At 38.9% G+C, this 18420-nt stretch overlaps 1 protein-coding gene across 1 annotated transcript in view; it reads left to right on the top strand.

The window, feature by feature from the left end:
- Positions 1-279: 279 nt before the first annotated feature.
- Positions 280-18420, top strand: part of TMCO1 (transmembrane and coiled-coil domains 1) — a 56971-nt gene continuing 38830 nt past the window's right edge. Inside the window, exons 1-3 of the mRNA XM_046683649.1 lie at positions 280-501; positions 861-938; positions 12862-12921. Coding sequence (XP_046539605.1) covers positions 432-501; positions 861-938; positions 12862-12921 — 208 coding nt within the window. The 5' untranslated portion in view covers positions 280-431. The remainder of the gene's footprint in view (positions 502-860; positions 939-12861; positions 12922-18420) is intronic.

Here is an 18420-nt window from a genome sequence, read left to right as displayed (position 1 = left end):
TAGGCTAAACGATCTAATCGGCCTTAGATGTGGGGCGGAGGCAGCAAGCGCAGACGCGTGCAAACACCTGGATTCTAGCCGAGAAGAGCGCGCACCCCAGCACCCCAGCGAGTAAACGCTGCCGGATGACGTCGGGCGCCGCAATTCTGTCTCAGCAGCCGAAGTTCCAGCTCTCGCGAGATTCGGCCTGAGCGTCAGCTCATCTGCGCAGACTTCAGGCTTGGTTTCGGCTAGATTCACGCGGCCACGCGACTCTAGGGAACGAGCACTTCCGGCGCCGTGCCCCGGAAACGGAAGTGACTTCCTAGCTGTCAGAGTCGGGGTGTTACTCGGTGGTCCTGAAAGCTAGGGAACTCGTTTTCGCTTCATTTTTCCTGACTCTGGAGCGCTTCCCTGCCTGGCAGGTGGGAGTGCAGAGACGGAAGTGCGAGATGAGCACCATGTTCGCAGACACGCTGCTCATCGTTTTTATCTCCGTGTGCACGGCTCTTCTCGCTGAGGGTGAGAGCGGCTGCTTCTCTGGCGTTTGACCAGTCCCCGAGCTGAAGGATCCTAGGCCTGGGGTCCCTCGCGCTACCAAGGGAGAGGTCGCGAGCCTTGCTTGCTTAGGGGCTCATCTGCTCCAGGGAATCTCGGGGCTACTCTTGAACAGGAGCGGGTATTTGTGTAGACGCCTTCACATCATGTCACAGTTGTTTTGGTTGAAGAGTCAGTTGTCTTAACATTTGAAAAATGTTAACTACTGGTAAATATAAAGCAGAAAGTTGAAATCTCTCCTTACCCAACAGTAACCACTAATAACTGTTTGTTGTGACCATTTCAAACCTTTCTCTACTAGCGTGTTGCTTTTAATGTTTCAGGTATAACCTGGGTCCTGGTTTACAGGACAGACAAGTACAAGCGACTGAAGGCGGAAGTGGAAAAGCAGAGTAAAAAATGTGAGTATGGCGACATCCTTTAGAAATACTTTCAACATATCGAGCTCACTGAGTGCATGTTCACAGTAAATATTTTAGGAGCATCAACTGATGCAAAAACTTTATAGGAAGGATGAATCCGACTTGAAGTCTGTTTAGAAATGTAAGACATTTATGCAAAATGTATAGTACAAACTACAGCGAGAGGTACATGTTATGTGCTGTGGTGGTTCTAAAGAAGAGAGCTCATTCAGTTGTGAGGAGCATCGGGAGCCTTTGTGTTGCAGATGGCCTTGCGGTCCCTCATGGATGGTTAGAATTTGGATAGAGAATGAGATGGGGGAAGGAATTCCAGGCAAAGGAAATAGCATATGAGCACAACTATGGAAATTGTAACGAGTAAGGTGTGTTGGGAGAACAAGAAGTCATTATCATTGGTATCAAGGCAAGTGGTATCTTCAGGGATAAGCCAAGTTTTGGTTGGGTGAGGAGGTTGAAGGAGTATTTGAGGAAAAGGTTAAGAAGAAGTAGAGTTTGTTTTCTTTAAAAGAGGATTCCACAGGACACAACTGAGAGGGAAACCAGAGGTATAATGTGAACGGTTCCTTATAGACTTCATTTGTCTTCCAGTGTTCTTTTCTACCTTATAAAGATTAAATCTAACTATTGCATTTTAAAATTCCCACGATTTGGGGGCCAGCCTAGTGGCATAGTGGTTAAGTTCGCTCACTCTGCTTCTGAGGCCCCAGGGTTTGCAGGTTCGGATCCTAGGCACGGACCTATACGCTGCTTGTCAAACCATGCTGTGGCACTGTCCCACATACAAAATAGAGGAAGATTGGCATGGATGTTAGCTCAGTGACAATCTTCCTCACCAAAAAGAAAGGAAAATCCTATGATTTTCTGTGTTCTGACTTTTCTTTATGTCTTTGTAAGATTTTGAAGTTTTCTTTCTTACAGTATCTCATTTGGTCTACAAAACAACCATTGTGGTCAGTTGTATAAATATTATCCTCCCTTTATGGAAGAGGAGGTGGAGACTTAGAAAGGTTAAGCGACATACTAACATCACAGAGCAGACAGAGAAGTGGAAACCAAACTCAGGCTTTGTAAACTACAGTAACTGTTCCTTCACTTATTCAATGTTGATAATGTACTCAACATATTTAAAACTAAGCTTATTAGCTTTACCCTCACAAATGTGATCCTCCAGGGTTTCCCTGTTTGGTGAATGGTACCTCCATGTTTCCAATAGTGGAGCCAGAACCCTTAATACACTTTCTTCATTTGGCTTCCAGGACACCACACTCTCTCAGTTTTGCTTTTATCTTGCTTGTCATTCTTTTGTACTTTTCTTGTTGGTTCCTCTTTTAGACTTCCTGTTTTTGAGGGTGACCCAAAATTTGTTTTTTTCTTTACACTCACTCCCTTGTTGAACTCATTTATTGCGCTTCTCTATATGCCCATAACCCCCAAATTTATATCCCTAGCCCTCTCTCCTTAATGCAAGATTCATATCCAGCTATCAATTTGTCAATTCCACTGGAATGTGTAATATACATCTCAAACCCAATATGTCCAAATCGAACACTTGTTTTTCACTTCCAAGGCTGCTTCATTTGTAGCCTTCATGATGTTGGTCACTGGCAGTTCTGTCCTTGCGGTTGCTCAGGCCGTAATCCTTGTATGGTTCTTTGACTCCTCTCTCACAAGCCACATCCAGTGCTGTTGGGCTGCTTTCAGGTATATCCAGAAGCTGACCACTCTTCATCACCTCCACTGATAACTACCATAGTCCAAGCCACTGTCATCTTTTGCATGATTATTGCAATAGCCTCCAGCGAGTGTTCCTGTCTCCCTGTAGTCTGTTCCCAAGATAACGGCCAGAAAAACTCTTTCAAAAGGCTATTAGATCATGTCCCTCCTCTGCTCATAGCCCTGTCATGGTGTCCCATTTTAACTCAGAAGAAAAGCCGAAGTCCTTACAGTGGGCCACAGGGCTTCCCCTGTTACCGCTCCAACACTCTTTCCCTCGCCCTCACTCTGCTGTACCCACACTGACCTGCTTGCGATTCCTCACTACACATTAACCACACTCATGTGCTGGGACCTTTCTAATGGCTCTTCCCTCTGTCTAAAATGTTCTACTCTAGGTTAGCTGCTTAGTCAACCCTCAGATCTTCTTCAAATCTTTGTTCAAAGCTCACGTCAGTGAGTCTTAACTTGAGCACCCTTTTTAAAAACTGCAGCCTGCCCACCTCCTGTCCCACTGCTGCTCCTGATCACCCTGATCCTGCTCTGTTGTTTTTCCCCATGGCTCTTATCACCTTCTAATACACTATATGATTTACTTATTTATCGTATTAATCTCCACCTGCTGGAATGGAAGCTTCACCAGGGCAGGTGCTTTGTTGTTGTTGTTGTTCACTAATGTATCTCTTGTGCCTAGAGTGGTGACTACATGAGTAAATGTTTAATAAATATTTGTTGATTTGAATGCTTTCTTCTTTCCCCCTGATTGTGCAGTGCACTGTCAAGCCCTAATATTGTTGTCCTCCTGGATGGTTTTCAGTCTTTCCACATCTCTCCGTTTCTGCCACCACTACCTGGTCCAAATGTCTGTCATGTTTCATTTGATTTACTGCAATAGCCTCCTCATTGGTCTGCATGCAGCCAATCAAGTTTATTCTCTACAGTACATCCAGAGTAATTTTTAAAACGCAAATCTGATTATGTTCCTTCACTTCTTAAAACATTCAGTTTCTTCCCGTTGCTTTTAGGATAAAGGTGTGGCCTACAAAGTCAGCATGATCTGGTGCTTCCCAATCTTCCCCTCCAACCACATCTTGTGTTTTTCCTTGTTCTCTAATTCTAGCCATTCAGGCCTTTATTCTATCCTCTGAACTAGTCTTGATGTTTCCTACTATGGGGCTGGGCCTTTGTGTTTGCTGTTCCTTCTACCTGGGATGATTTTCCCTATCATTTTTCTGGCAAACTACTGTACATTCTTCAGGTGTCAAAACTTCGTTTAGTCTCCCAGACAGGGTCAGATCTTCCTATCATGGGCTCCAGTTTATCCATATACCTCTCCTTAGAGAATTTGTCATAATTACAATTTTACCCCTGTATGATTATGATTATTGAAATAATATCCACTCCCCAACTAAACTGTAATTTCTGTGATGGCAAAGGCTGTTGTATTTCTGGCACTTAACACAGTGCCTGGCATTTGATAAAAGTGTGTTGAATAGATTAAAGAGTAAATTATCTCTATAGCATAATATCACATATATTCTTTGTGACAAATTGTTCTGCTGTGAGCATAAACTAGTTAGCCAGCATGCAATGGCATCTATATACAGATTTCTTCATGTCACATATATCATTTAGTAGTCTTATGAAATACAAAACACTCTTATCTTCAAATTTGTTTGGATGAATATTCTCATACCTCAAATATTTATGTAAATATGAATTTGCTCTGTGAATTTGGTGCTTCTTTAGTATCCACACTAATTGTTTTGTCCCTGATTATCTGCATTGTGGAAATAAATGTAGTCTTCAGTTTACACCTAAATGCAAAATAATATAGTTGCCAGAGAAGCTTCTATAGTTGTATTTATTTTTTAATTGAGGTAACATTGGTTTATAACATTATGTAAGTTTCAGGTGTATATCATTATATTTCGATTTCTGTGTAGATTACATGAGGCTCACCACCCAGAGACTAGTTACCATCCATCACTGTACACACGTACCCAGTCATTCCTTTCACCCTCCCCGCCCCTCGTAACCACCAATCTGATCTCTGTATCTATGTGATTGTTGTTGTTTTTATCTTCTATTTATGAGTGAGATCATACAGTATTTGACTTTCTGACATTTCACTTAGCATAATACCCTCAAGGTCCATCCATGTTGTCACAAATGGCAAGATTTCGTCTTTTTTTATAGCTAAGTAGTATTCCATTGTGTATATATACCACATCTTTATCCATTCATTCCTTGATGGGCACGTAGGTTACTTCCAAGTCTTGGCTATTGTGAATAATGCTGCAGTGAATGTAGGGGTGCGTATATCTTTACTCATTTGTGTTTTCATGTTCTTTGGATAAATGCCCAGTAGTGGAATAGCTGGATCATATGGTAGTTCTGGTCTTAATTTTTTGAGGAATCTCCATACTGTTTTCCATCGTAGGTATACCAGTTTACATTCCCACCAGGAGTGTGTGAGGGTTCCCTTTTCCCCACTTCCTCTCCAACACTTATTATTTCTTGTTTTGTTAATTATAGCCATTCTGATGGGCATGAGGCAATATCTCATTGTAGTTTTGATTTTCATTACCCTAATAATTAGTGATGTTGAACATCTTTTCATGTGCCTGATGGCCATCTGTATATCTTCTTTGGAAAAATGTCTGTTTGGATCTTTTGCCCACTTTTTAATTGGGTTGTTTGTTTTTTTGTTGTTGAGATGTATGAGTTCTTTATATATTTTGGATATTAATCCCTTATCAGATAGATGGTTTGCAAATATCTTCTTCCAATTGTTAGGTTATGTTTTCTTTTTGTTGGTGGTTTCCTTTGCTCTGCAAAAGCTTTTTAGTTTGATGTAGTCCAATTTGTATATTTTTTCTTTGGATGCCCTTGTTTTCAGACATGGTATTTGAAAATATGCTACTGAGACCCATGGTGAAGAGTGTATTGCCTGTGTTTTCTTCTAGAAGTTTTATGGTTTCAGGTCTTACATTCAAGTCTTTAATCCATTTTGAGTTAAATTTTTCTGTATAGCGTAAGATAATGGCCTACTTTCATTCTTTTGCATGTGGCTGTCCAGTTTTCCCAGCACCATTTGTTGAAGAGACTTTCCTTTCTCCATTGTATGTTCTTGGCTCCCTTGTTGAAAATTAGCTGTCCATATGTGTGTGGGTTTACTTCTGGGCTCTTGGTTCTGTTCCATTGATCTATATGTCTCTTTTTGTGCCAGTGCCATACTGTTTGATTACTAAAGCTTTGTAGTGTATTTTGAAATCAGGGAGTGTGATGCCTCCAGCTTTGTTCTTTTTTCTCAGGGTTCCTTTGGGTATTTGAGGTCTTTTGCTGTGCCATATAAATTTTAGGATTCTTTGGTCTATTTCTGTGAAAAATATTGTTGGAAGTTTTTTTTGTTTTTCTTTTTTGGTGAGGAAGATTGGCCCTAAGCTAACATACATTGCCAATCTTCCTCTTTTTGCTTGAGGAAGAGTGTTGCTGAGTTAACATTTGTGCCAGTCTTCTATTTTATGTAAGATGCCACCACCACAGTGTGGCTTGACAAGCAGTACTAGGTCCATACCCAGGATCCAAACCTATGAACCCTGGGCTGCTGAAGCAGAGCAGGCAAACTTAACCACTATGCCACTGGGACAGCTCTCATTGGAACTTTGATAGGGATTGCATTGAATCTGTTGATTGCTGTAGGAAGTATGGACATTTTAACTATGTTAATTCTTCCAGTCCAAGAGCATGGAATATCTTTCCATTTCTTTATGTCTTCTTCAATTTCTTTTGACAGTGTTTTATAGTTTTCAGTGTAGAGTTCTTTCAGTTCTTTGGATAAATTTATTCCTAGATATTTTATTCTTTTCGTTGCAATTGTAAATGGGATTGTATTCTTAATTTCTCTTTCTCCTACTTCATTGTTAGCGTATAGAAATGCAGCTGAGTTTTGTATGTTGATTTTGTATCCTGCAACTTTACTGTATTCATTTACTATTTCTAATAACTTCTTGATGGATTCTTTAAGGTTTTCTATTTGTAAAATCATGTAATTTGCAAATAGTGACAGTTTTACTTCTTCCTTTCCAGTTTGGATCGCTTTAATTTTTGTCAGCTATTGCTCTGGCTAGGACTTGCAATACTTTTGCTAAATAAGACTGGCAAAAGTAGGCATCGTTGTCTGGTTCCTGTTCTTAGATGGATAGCTTTCAGTTTTTCTCTGTTGAGTACGATATCAGTTGTGGGTTTATAATATATGGCCTTTCTTATATTGAGGTACTTTTCTTCTATACCCATTGTGTGCAGAGTTTTTGTCAGAAATGAATGCTGTTTTTTGTCAAATGCTTTCTTTGCATCTGTTGAGATGATCGTGTGATTTTTATTCTTCATTTTGTTAATGTGTATCATGTTGATCGATTTGTAGATGTTGAACCATCCCTGGAATAAATCCCACTTGATCGTGTGTATGATCTTTTTAATGTATTGTTTTATTTGATTTGCTAGTATTTTGTTGAGGATATTTGCCTCAATATTCATCAGTGATACTGGCCTGTAATTTTTTTTGTGTGTGTTTTCCTTGTCTGGTTTTGTTATCTGGGTAATGTTGTCTTCATAGAATGAGTTAGGAATCTTTGCCTCCTCTTCAATTTTTTGGAAGAGTTTGAGAAGAATAGGTATTATGTCTTCTTTGAATGTTTGGTAGAATTCACCAGGGAAGCCGTCTGGTCCTGGACTTCTAATCTTTGGGATGTTTTTGATTACTGTTTTGATCTCCTTACTGGTGATTTGTCTATTCAAATCCTCTATTACTTCTTGATTCAGTTTTGGGAGGTTGTATGATTCTAAGAATTTATCCATTCTTCTAGCTTATCCAATTTGTTGGCGTATAGCTTTTCGTAGTATTCTCTTATAATCTTTTGTCTTTCTGAGATGTCTGTTGTGTTCTCTTCTTTTGTTTCTGATTTTATTTATTTGAACCTTCTCTCTTTTTCTCTTGGTGAGTCTAGCTAAAGGTTTGTCGATTTTGTTTATCTTTTCAAAGAACCAACTCTTAATTTCATTAGTTTTTTCTATTGTTTTTTAGTCTCTATTTCATTTATTTCTGCTCTGATTTTTATTATTTCCTTCCTTCTGCTCATTTGGGGCTTTGTTTGTTCTTCTTTTTCTACTTCCTTTAGGTGCACTGTTACATTGTGTTTTTTTTTGGGGGGGCGGAAATCAGCCCTGAGCTAACTGCTGCCAATCCTCCTCTTTTTGCTGAGGAAGACTGGCCCTGAGCTAACATCTGTGCCCATCTTCCTCTACTTTATATGTGGGACGCCTGCCACAGCATGGCTTGACAAGTGGTGCCATGTCTGTACCTGGGATCTGAACCAGAAGACCCCAGGCTGCCAAAGCGGAATGTGCACACTTAACTGCTGCATCACCGGGCTGGCCCCTGTTACATTGTTTATTTGAGATTTTTCTTGTTTGTTGAAGTAGGCCTGTATTGCTGTAAACTTCCCTTTTAGTACCACGTTTGCTGTGTCTCATAAATTTTGGTGTATCATATTTTCATTTTCATTTGTCTCCAGGTATTTTTTGATTTTTCCTTTGATATCTTTATTGACCCAAGAGTTGTTCAGTAGCATTTTGTCTAATCTCCACATATTTGTGACTTTTCCAGGTTTCTTTCCGTAGTTGATTTCTACATACCATTGTGGTCAGAAAAGATGCTTGGTATTATTTCAGTCTTCCTAAATTTATGGAGACTTGTTTTGTGGCCAAATATGTGATCTATCCTGGAGAATGTTGCATATGCATTCGAAAAGAATGTGTATTCTGTGGTTTTTGGATGGAATGCTCTGTATGTATCTACAAGGCCATCTAGATTAATGTGTTATTTAAGGCCAGTGTTTTCTTATTGATGTTGTGTTTGGCTGATCTATCCATTGATGTAAATGGAGTGTTAAAGTTCCCTACTATTATTGTGTTACTGCCTATTTCTCCTTTTATGTCCGTTAATAATTGCTTTATATATTTAGGTTCCCCTTGTTGGATGCATAGATATTTACAAGTATTATATTCTCTTGTTGGGTTGCTCCCTTTATCATTATGTGGTGCCCGTCTTTGTCTCTTGTTACCGTTTATGTTTTAAAGTCTATTTTGTCTGATATAAGTATTGCTACCCCAGCCTTGTTTTCATTGCCTTTTGCATGGAGTATCTTTTTTCATTCCTTCACTTTCAGTTTGTGAGCGTCTTTAGGTCTGAATTGTGTCTCTTGTGTGCAGCATATATATGGGTCTTATTTTTTTATCCAGTTGGCCACCCTGTGTCTTCTGATTGGAGCATTTAGCCTGTTGACATTAAAAGTAGCTGTTCATAAGTATGTACATATTGCCATTTTATTACTTTTTTTTTTTTGCTGAGGAAGACTGGCCCTGAGCCAACATCCGTGCCCATCTTCCTCTACTTTATATGTAAGATGCCTACCACAGCATGGCTTGCCATGCGGTGCCATGTCTGCACCCAGGATCTGAACAGGCAAACCCTGGGCCGCCAAAGCAGAATGTGTGAACTTAAGGACCACCAGGCCGGCCCCATTTTATTACTTTTTTTCTGGGTGTTTTAGTACTTCTCAGTTCCTTTCTTCTCCTGCTCTCTCTTCTCTTGTGGTTTGATGGCTTTCTTTAGTATTATGTTTGGGTTCCTTTCTCTCAATTTTTTGTGAATTTTTTATAGGTTTCTGGTTTGTGATTATCATGAGGTTCATGTGTAATAACCTATATAGCAGTCTATATTAGGTTGATGGTCTCTTTAAGTTTGACTTCTTGGTGAAAGCTCAACTCTTTTTTTTTTGGTGACGAAGATTTGCCCTGAGCTGACATCCATGTCAGTCTTCCTGTGTTTTTTAGTATGTGGGCTGCCAGCACAGCATGGCCACTAGCAGAGGGATGTAGGTCCACACTCAGGAACTGAACCCCAGTTGCCAAAGCAGAACACGCTGAGCTTAACCACTAGGCCACCAGGACTGGGCCTGAAGCTCTACTGTTTTACTCCTCTCCCCCCACTTTTTATGTTTTTGATATCATGTTTAACCTCTTTTTTGCATATGTGTATGTATCCATTAACCTCTTATCATGGAAATAGATAATTTTAGTACTTTTGTCTTTTGACCTTCATATTAGTTGCATAGGTGGTTGATCTGCTACCTTTACTGTATATTTGTCTTTGCCAGTGATTTAACTTTTTCTGATAATTTTCTTATTCCTATTTGTGGTCTTTCTTTTTCACTTAAATAAGTCCCTTTAACATTTCTTGTAAGGCTGGTTTATTGGTGATAAACTCCTTAAATTTTTTCTTGTCTGGAAAACTCTTTCTCTCTCCTTCCATTCTGAATGATAACCTTGCTGGGTAGAGTATTGTTGGCTATAGGTTTTTTCTTTCAGCACTTTAAATATATCATGCCACTGCGTTCTAGCCTGTGAGGTTTCTGCTGAGAAGTCAGCTGATAGCCTTATGGGGTTTCCTTTGTTGCCTTTCTCTTGCAGCTTTTAGGATTCTTTCTTTAATTCTTGACATTTTAATTATAATGTCTTTCGATGTGGGCCTCTTTGGGTTCATCTTATTTGTTGTTCTCTCTGCTTCCTGTACCTCTATGTCCATTTCCTTCCTTAGGTTAGGAAGGTTGTCAGCTATTATTTCTTTGAATAGATTATCTGCCCCTGTGTCTCTCTCTTCTCCTTCTGAAACACCGATACTATGGATGTTAGTGTGCTTGTTGTCCCAGAGGTCCCTTATATTGTCCTCATTCTTTTTAATTCTTCTTTCTGTCAGCTTAGGTGATTTCCTCTAGTCTTTTGTCTAGCTCAATGATCTGTTCTTCTGTATTGTCTACCCTGCTACTGATTCCATCTAATGAATTTTTCATTTCCATTATTGTATTCTTCAGTTCTGATTGGTTCTTTTTTATATTTTCCAATTCTTTGTTGAAGTTCTCACTGTGTTCATCTGTTTTTCTCCCAACGTCAGTGATCATCCTTATGACTATTAGTTTGTACTCTTTATCAGGTAGATTTTTTATCTCTGTCTCATTTAGCTCTTTTTCTGAGGATTTGTCCTATTCCCTTATTCAGAGCAGATTACTTTGTCTCCCCATTTTACCTCTTTCTCTATGCTTATGTCTATGTATTAAGTAGATCAGCTATGTCTCCCCATCTTGGGGAAGTGGCCTTATGTAAGAGATGCCATACGAGGCCTGGCAATGTGCTTCCCTCTTGTCACCAGTTCCAAATGTTCCAGGAGTGTCTCCTGTTGTGGAAGGATTACTCTTACTGCAGTTGCATAGGAAAGCTAGGCTGTACCCCTGGCTGGCTAGTTGTAAGGCTCAGCTATGGTTCCTTTAGTCACCTTATTGGGTGGGAGAAGCCCCAGCATAGTTGGCTGCAAGGTCTAATGTCACACACCTGCTGCTGTTTGTGTTAAGTGAGTAGCAAGCTCCCAGTGTGGCTGGTTGTTAGGTTCAGGGGCTCACAATTGATGTAGCCCTCCCAAGACTGTTGTCAGCTCTCTCAGGAGTGCAGCTGGATGGGGCCAGTCCCAGGGGTGGTAGAACACAACTGTTTAAGGCATTGGAAGGTGGAGCAGAACCCCTATGTGGCTGTTTGAACATCTGTTTGAACTCTGACATTTCTATTTCTTACAGGTGGAGGTTCTGGTGAATAAATATCAACACAAAAGAGTTTCTTTGCAACCTGATGAGATTAGAAAAGCATTATATTAATTTATCTTATCCCTAGAAAAGATTTATCTAGTCTCAATCCAGTCTGCTCGAAGGCCAGGTTAATGTTCGTAATATCATCTCATGTTTCTATTTTCTAGCCTTCTATCTTTTTTTTCCCCCCTTGTTTTTTATGTAGTCATGGGTAATGCCAAGTAGTTATGTTGTAGTCCTTCTGGAGTGGGAGAGAAATATTTTTTGTTTCTTTAGTTAATAATAGTGACAAAGAGTAAAACAGTCAATGTTTTCTGTCCATTTTGCCTTTTAAAATGTTGTTTCTGTAACATCTTCTATTGACTTAATTTCCTTTTATTTCGTACTAGCAGGTTCGTTCTAAATCTCTCTCTTTCTCCCCCCACCATGTATATATGTCGTGTTTTGTCTTTTTACCTACCTAGAACAGTAAACATTCAATTTATATATTCACACAGACACGTTTTATTTCTGTAAGCACTTTATCATTTCATTTGCAATATTGGAATCAAATTGAATTTTACATCTATTTGATAAAGCAGTAATACCAATTTCGCTTTAGAATTCAGGCAGTATACTAATGGGAAGACTCCTATCTGCCAGTATTCTTTAATGTAACTTTTAGAAATAATACATGTAGTGTACTCTTTGTTAGTAAATGAAGTATACTAAGATAATATACAGAACAGATAATATAAATAAACTAAGTAAAGGTAATTTTTGACATGTTTGTTCCTAGTCCATTCATAGGTGATTAAAGATAGTACATATAAAATATCAATATGTTACACTATTCCTCTTCTAAAGCTTACTGTTAGTCTATCATCATATTAATTGAAATGCATCAAAAAAAGTTGGTCTTAGCCTTTTTGGCTCTCCTGATCTTCCTACCCTGTGCATATATCTACCTTGCCAATTTTCTATACTATAATTGTTATTCAATTATGTGCTCTCACTAGATTGCCCTTTGGGGAGGGCGAGGATCATGTTTATCCTTTTCTCTACCTAGAACAGTGCCTGTTACTTAGGCAGCCAATAACTGAATGAATAACTTCCTATCTCCTATAGTGAATATGAGACTAGAACTACAATTTACATAGTTATCTGAGAGAGCAGAATTTGAAAATTGTGCTTAGACTGTATCTAAGGCAATCACCCTCAGCTGATGGTCTGAAAAGCATGTCAGTTTTGATTATGATTGTGTCCTTTTACAGTCCTTTATGGGTATTTGATTAATGATGCTTAGACTATTGCTGTTTTAGTCTTAGAATGTTGTGTCTACTTTTTACTGTCAGCAGGTTTGGGAGCACACCAGCTGACTTAATCATGATCATAATCAAAGTCAATGTTTAACTTTCTTATAAGCTTCTTTCCTTGGTTCAGCTTTGATAAAGCACCTTTGGTTTCTATAGCATAATGCATTATTAATTTTTAATGTGTTACTATGTTTACAGTGGAAAAGAAGAAGGAAACAATAACAGAGTCAGCTGGTCGACAACAAAAAAAGAAAATAGGTAAGATGAGTTATTGGTGTATACAAAATTTAAATTTTCTTGGAAAAAATAAATTCTTAGATGATGAAAATACAATAAAGTTGTTAATAGTAGTAACTCATGTTTGTATAATTTTATGGTTTACAAAACGCTTGTGTATGTTGTCTTACTTGATTCTCTCGACCATTTTATAGGACAAGTTCAAGCAGTTGCTCCTTTTTGCTCTTAGCTTTGAAATTTCAGTTTTAGTAAAATGCTATTGACAGTTGTGGCTTTTAAACTTGGCTGAGAGTTCTTGGCATAGTTGGTAAAGGCGTATTGTTTTTCACATCTGAGATGATTATTTCCAGTTAAATCTGAGTTACTTGTATTTATTGTTGCCATGGCTTCCTTACTGGGAATTCACTAGTGATGGAAATCTACCAAGGGGTAGGAAATGTTCTGCTTAATGATTTTTATCTAGTCTGAAAAATAGTGATGTTTTTGGTTTTTCAGTGTAATTTAGAATTTAATTATAGAATATAATGCTGTTCCAAAAAGGCAATTTATAAATGATTAGCTGTGATTTGTATTTATACTTTATGGTGCTTCCTGACTCTGAAATCAGGAAAAAATTGTTGTGAAATTATGCATTTGATTCAGAAGCTGTGTCTCTGTACCTAGGTCACTGCTCTTATATCTCAGGAGAGAATTCTACCAGACTGGACTATGCCAATGTCCTATGCTGATTAAAGCTTTTCAATTTAGTATAGGGGTATCAGATGTTTTCTGAGTGACCTATTCATTTAGTTCTGTGGCAAGATACTACTATACATCTACTTTGTATGTGTCACTCACTCTGGTAGGCACTAGAGAAACAAAGTAGAAAAAAATCTGTCTTTTAGGAGGTCTGTTGAGAGAGGGAAAACAGACAAATATAGTATGGCAAATAGTTTTGTAGAGGTATGTTCTGAATGTTATGAAACTAAAGAGAAGGGATATCCAAATCAACCTCAGGGTCAGGTTTTCTTGAAGAGATAATGCTTTAGCTGAATCTTGAGGCTTTAGTGTGAATTAGCTAAATCAAAACATAAATAAATAAAATACTAGTCAGTATTTATTGAGCACTTACCATCTGTAACACACTAAGAGAAGCACTTTACAGATTTTTTAATTCTCTTAACAATTATATGTGGTAGTGAGCCATGTTACCTCATTTTTATAGATGAGAAAATTGAGGTTAAATAATTTGCTCTTGCTCATTCGGTGGTGTGATGGGATTAAGTCAGTGGTAGAGAAGGGGTTTGAGCCTGCTCATTTATAACTTTAGAATCTACATTTTTAAGCCCTGTGCATTCTAGGCAGAAGGATAGACATGTGCAAAGGCATAGAGGGATCAAATAGCAAGGTATATACCTTGAACTATAAATAATATAACAAATAAAAGAAGGTATGTGTAATGTCTGGGCAGACGAGGCTAGAGAAATAAGTAGAGGCTAGTGCATAAAGATCTTTACAAATTAAACTAAGGTAATAAGTTTAACTTGTATCCAGAGGGCTTCCCATAAGCATTAAGGGATTTGAACAGAGGCTTGACATCCAGGGTGTTTTTGTTTTTGTTTTTGTTTTGAGGAAGATTAGCCCTGAGCTAACTACTGCCAGTCCTCCTGTTTGTGCTGAGGAAGACTGGCCCTGAGCTAACACCCATGCCCATCTTCCTCTACTTTATATGTGGGACACCTACCACAGCATGGCGTGCCAAGCAGTGACATGTCCTTACCCGGGATCCAAACCGGCGAACCCCGGGCTGCCGAGAAGCGGAACGTGCGAACTTAACCGCTGCCCCACCGGGCTGGCCCCCTTTTTTTTTTTTTGAGGAAAATCAGCTCTGAGCTAACTACTGCCAATCTTCCTCTTTTTGCTGAGGAAGCCTGGCCCTGAGCTAACATCCATGCCCATCTTCCTCTGTTTTATACGTGGGATGCCTACCACAGCATGGCTTTTGCCAAGCAGTGCCATGTCTGCACCGGGGATCCGAACCGGCAAACCCTGGTCCGCCAAGAAGTGGAATGTGCGAACTTAACCGCTGCACCACCAGGCCAGCCCTGACACCCATTTTTAAGGAAGACACCTCTGGCAATAGTTTGAAGGATAAATTGGAGAGGGGATCATTTTGGAGGTAGGGAAATCATGAAGCTTTTAAGTATCCCAGGCATAAAAATGGCAAGAATCTGAACTTAGGCAGTGGCAGTGGAAATGGAGTAGATGGTACAGATTCAATGGATATAGAGGAGGTAGAGGTAACAGGACTTGATGACTGTTTAGTTGTAGGGTATGGAGAGAGAGGAGTCTGGGAAGAAGCCCACACTCCTGATTTGGAGAGGAAATATTGAAGTAGCAGATTGGGATGAGGAAGAAAGAGATGATTCAGGTTTGAACATGTTGGATTTGAAGTGCCTGTTTGACAGAAGAGTGGAAATATTTGGTACACAGTTGGATGTATGGTTTTGGAGCTGGGAGAGAGAGAACAGCTACAAATAGACTTTAGAATCATGCTTATAAGTAGTAATTGAGTCCACAAGGTAAATGAGATCACATAGGGAGACCATATAGAGTAAGAAAAGTGGAAAAGCGAAGGGCTGAGGATGGAGAGAGTCTTGAGGAAACAGAGAGATTTAAGGAAAGGAGCAGAAGTGGAGCTCTGAAAAAATATTGCCCAAGATGTTGGAAAGGAGTTGTGTCACACAGAAGTTGAGGGGAGAGTTTCAGGGGCAGGAAGGATTTGAACATGCGTGTTATTAAATGTCTAAGAGGCAAAATGGAGGTTATTAGCGATTTAGCAAGAGTGATTTCAGTGGTATGATGGGGGACAGGAACCAGATTGTATAAATTAGGGAGATAATGGGTGGTGAGGAAGTAAAGCTATTGAACATGGACATTTCCTTCAAGTAGCTTTGCTATAAAGGATAGGAAAGATATAAAAATGGAAGGCAGATTACCCTCTGCCCTTAAATTGACAACACAAAGTATCAAAATTAAAAATTATCTTAACATGGAATGGAACCTTGAATTGTTTGCTCACCAAAAAAAAAATCAGACATTGAAAGAAATAATATTTATGAGCAATTGCTTATCAAAATCTTGTCAGGAGGCACAAGACATAATATTTATTAGGAGTTGCTTAAAATGCAAGCAACCTATCCATTCTGTACATTTGTAAATTTTCCTGTAGATTAAGCCAGACTATCAGAAATCTGTAAACCTAAACTGCATTATTTTGGACTTCATAAAATTGCTTCTACTCTGTTCCACCTTGACATTTGCACTATTAGGCGTGTCATGAAAAACCCAGCCAGATACACTTTATTGTAGTACCACTATGGAAGGTTTTTGAGGACATCGTCTACAACAGCACACAATGCTCTTTTGATGAGAAATTATGGAAACTTTCTGTTAGTTTTCAATGTCAAGATAAACAGTAATTCTCTTAAATAATTGATTTATTTTTATTTTATGGATGCTGTGCTTGAACAGGTGTTTTTCCCCCGTTTGAAGCAACTGCTGATGAGCATTTGCTGTTCATCTCCAGCAACTTTATCGGACCAATTAAATGTATTTCTGTGTATTGACCCTATCTACAGTTTTGTCATTATGCCACCCTTACTTTCCCTTTGCTCAGGTTCCCCACCTGAGCTTCTTTATAAAAATATGTATGGTGATGGGGTGACTACAAAGAATGATACTGCTGCACTGAAAGAAGGGAATTTTCAGTAAGATGGAAGGGGTCAGTGATGTTCACTGTTTCAGAGAAGCTAAATGTCATTGATTTCATTAGGTGAAGCTCTTTGACAATGGTCTTGGATAGAGCCATTAATTTGAAGCTGAAATGTTTTTTGCATTTGAACTGAAAGTTTTAATGTTTACCATTCTGAATTTCAGGAGTGGATTTTTTGCCTATTTTACATTGCCCTCTTACAGAAGAGAAACTAATTTACTTTTGATACATGAATGTTATTTAACTCTTTTGGCTGCATTCAAGTTACTTCAAGTGATGAAGGATTTATTTTAAGGAGATATGTGATCCAAAACTCAGGACAAGCTGAACCAGCTGGTTATAGGAAGGCAGGAACTGTGTTAAAGCAAGGCCTGCAAGCAGAGCAAGCCCTGAGGTAAAGCCAGCCAGTGGGCTCCACTGTCTTTAAAGCTCCGCTATTAATATAGACTTCTGTCACTTCTGTTGTTCAGCTTCCCCACTTCCTCTATAGTGTTTTTCTAGCATTTAATTTTTGCCTTTGCCTAACTTTGGCTTGTGTCCTGGGGTTCTTTCTATATCAGTGTTATTCTTCTTGTGCTTTGTAGGCCACTTATATCAGAATTGCTTGACATACTTGTTAAAAATGAAGGGTTCTGAGTCTTACTCCCAGACTTTACTGAATCAGAATCTCTGGACATGGTACCCAGGAGTCTGCTTTTTTTTAACAAGCTGCCCAGATCATTCTTAGACACACTAAAGTTTGAGAGCCACTACTATATTGTAAATTTTGTTTCAGCTTCCACTGTTAATTGATTGACTTTCCCAGGATTTCCTGGTTTAAATTTCTGAAAGAAGGAATCCGATTGGCTCAGCGCATCTTTTTGCACCATAGGTCATGGGGAAGCCTATGGATTGGCTGCCTTTTGGGTCAGTGGTGGCAGGGCAGGGGATGTTAGGAATCTTCATGAGGCTGACCCTCATCCTAGACTGTGGTGAGAGGCAGATATCCCCAGAAGGTGGCTACGGAAGGGAGGGCACCATTCTGAAGCTTGACCCAGTGGAGTGGGTATCTCCTTTCTTAGTGCCTTGGAAATAATGGGAGGACTTTTTGAAATTTAATTTATTTGGGGCCCTGAATTTATATATTCGTTCTAGGGCTTTTGTCTATGCTATTTGGATTTTCCTTAAAAAAAAAGGCTGCATTAGACATTTGGCTTAAATTTTGCTTCTTTTCCATTTCCAAATCTACATGAAATTTCAAGGGTATATTATTAATTGGTCTTCCCATTCAAGACAACTCAGACTGTAGAACTGTCATAGGTTACCTAATTCTTTTCATCTATAGAGAGGCATCTGTTATTTTGATCATCTTTGCCTTATTTGAAAATGTTTTCCATCTCCCAAACTATTGGTTGGATCAGAGCCCCCAGTTGCCTCCTTGTGCTTTAATTGATTTACATTCTTTGACAGAAAAGACACTGGTTATTGAATAAGGTAAATGGTGAAATATTCCTTTTGTAGATAAGTCAATTATCTTGTGGTACAAAGCCTAATGCTGTCAAATAAAAATGTATAATAGATTGGCTTGAGGTTTGTTCATTCTCTGGTCAGAATGGATGTCATCATTGCTGCTAGCTTATTCCAATAGCTACAGGAAATATAGCCTCTTTTTAATTGGAGTATTCGCTTTTAGAATTTTAATTTTTCCTTCCGTCTGTCATCTTGGATAGTAAATCATTCTAGAATATAAATGTGTCTTCTTCATATTTCCAGTTTTTTCTCTCCTT

Source organism: Equus quagga, chromosome 13 (genome assembly GCF_021613505.1).
Source record: "Equus quagga isolate Etosha38 chromosome 13, UCLA_HA_Equagga_1.0, whole genome shotgun sequence".
NCBI lineage: Eukaryota > Metazoa > Chordata > Mammalia > Perissodactyla > Equidae > Equus > Equus quagga.
The sequence above is the reverse complement of the archived record's forward strand: the minus strand, read 5'-3'. Positions and strand labels throughout refer to the sequence as shown.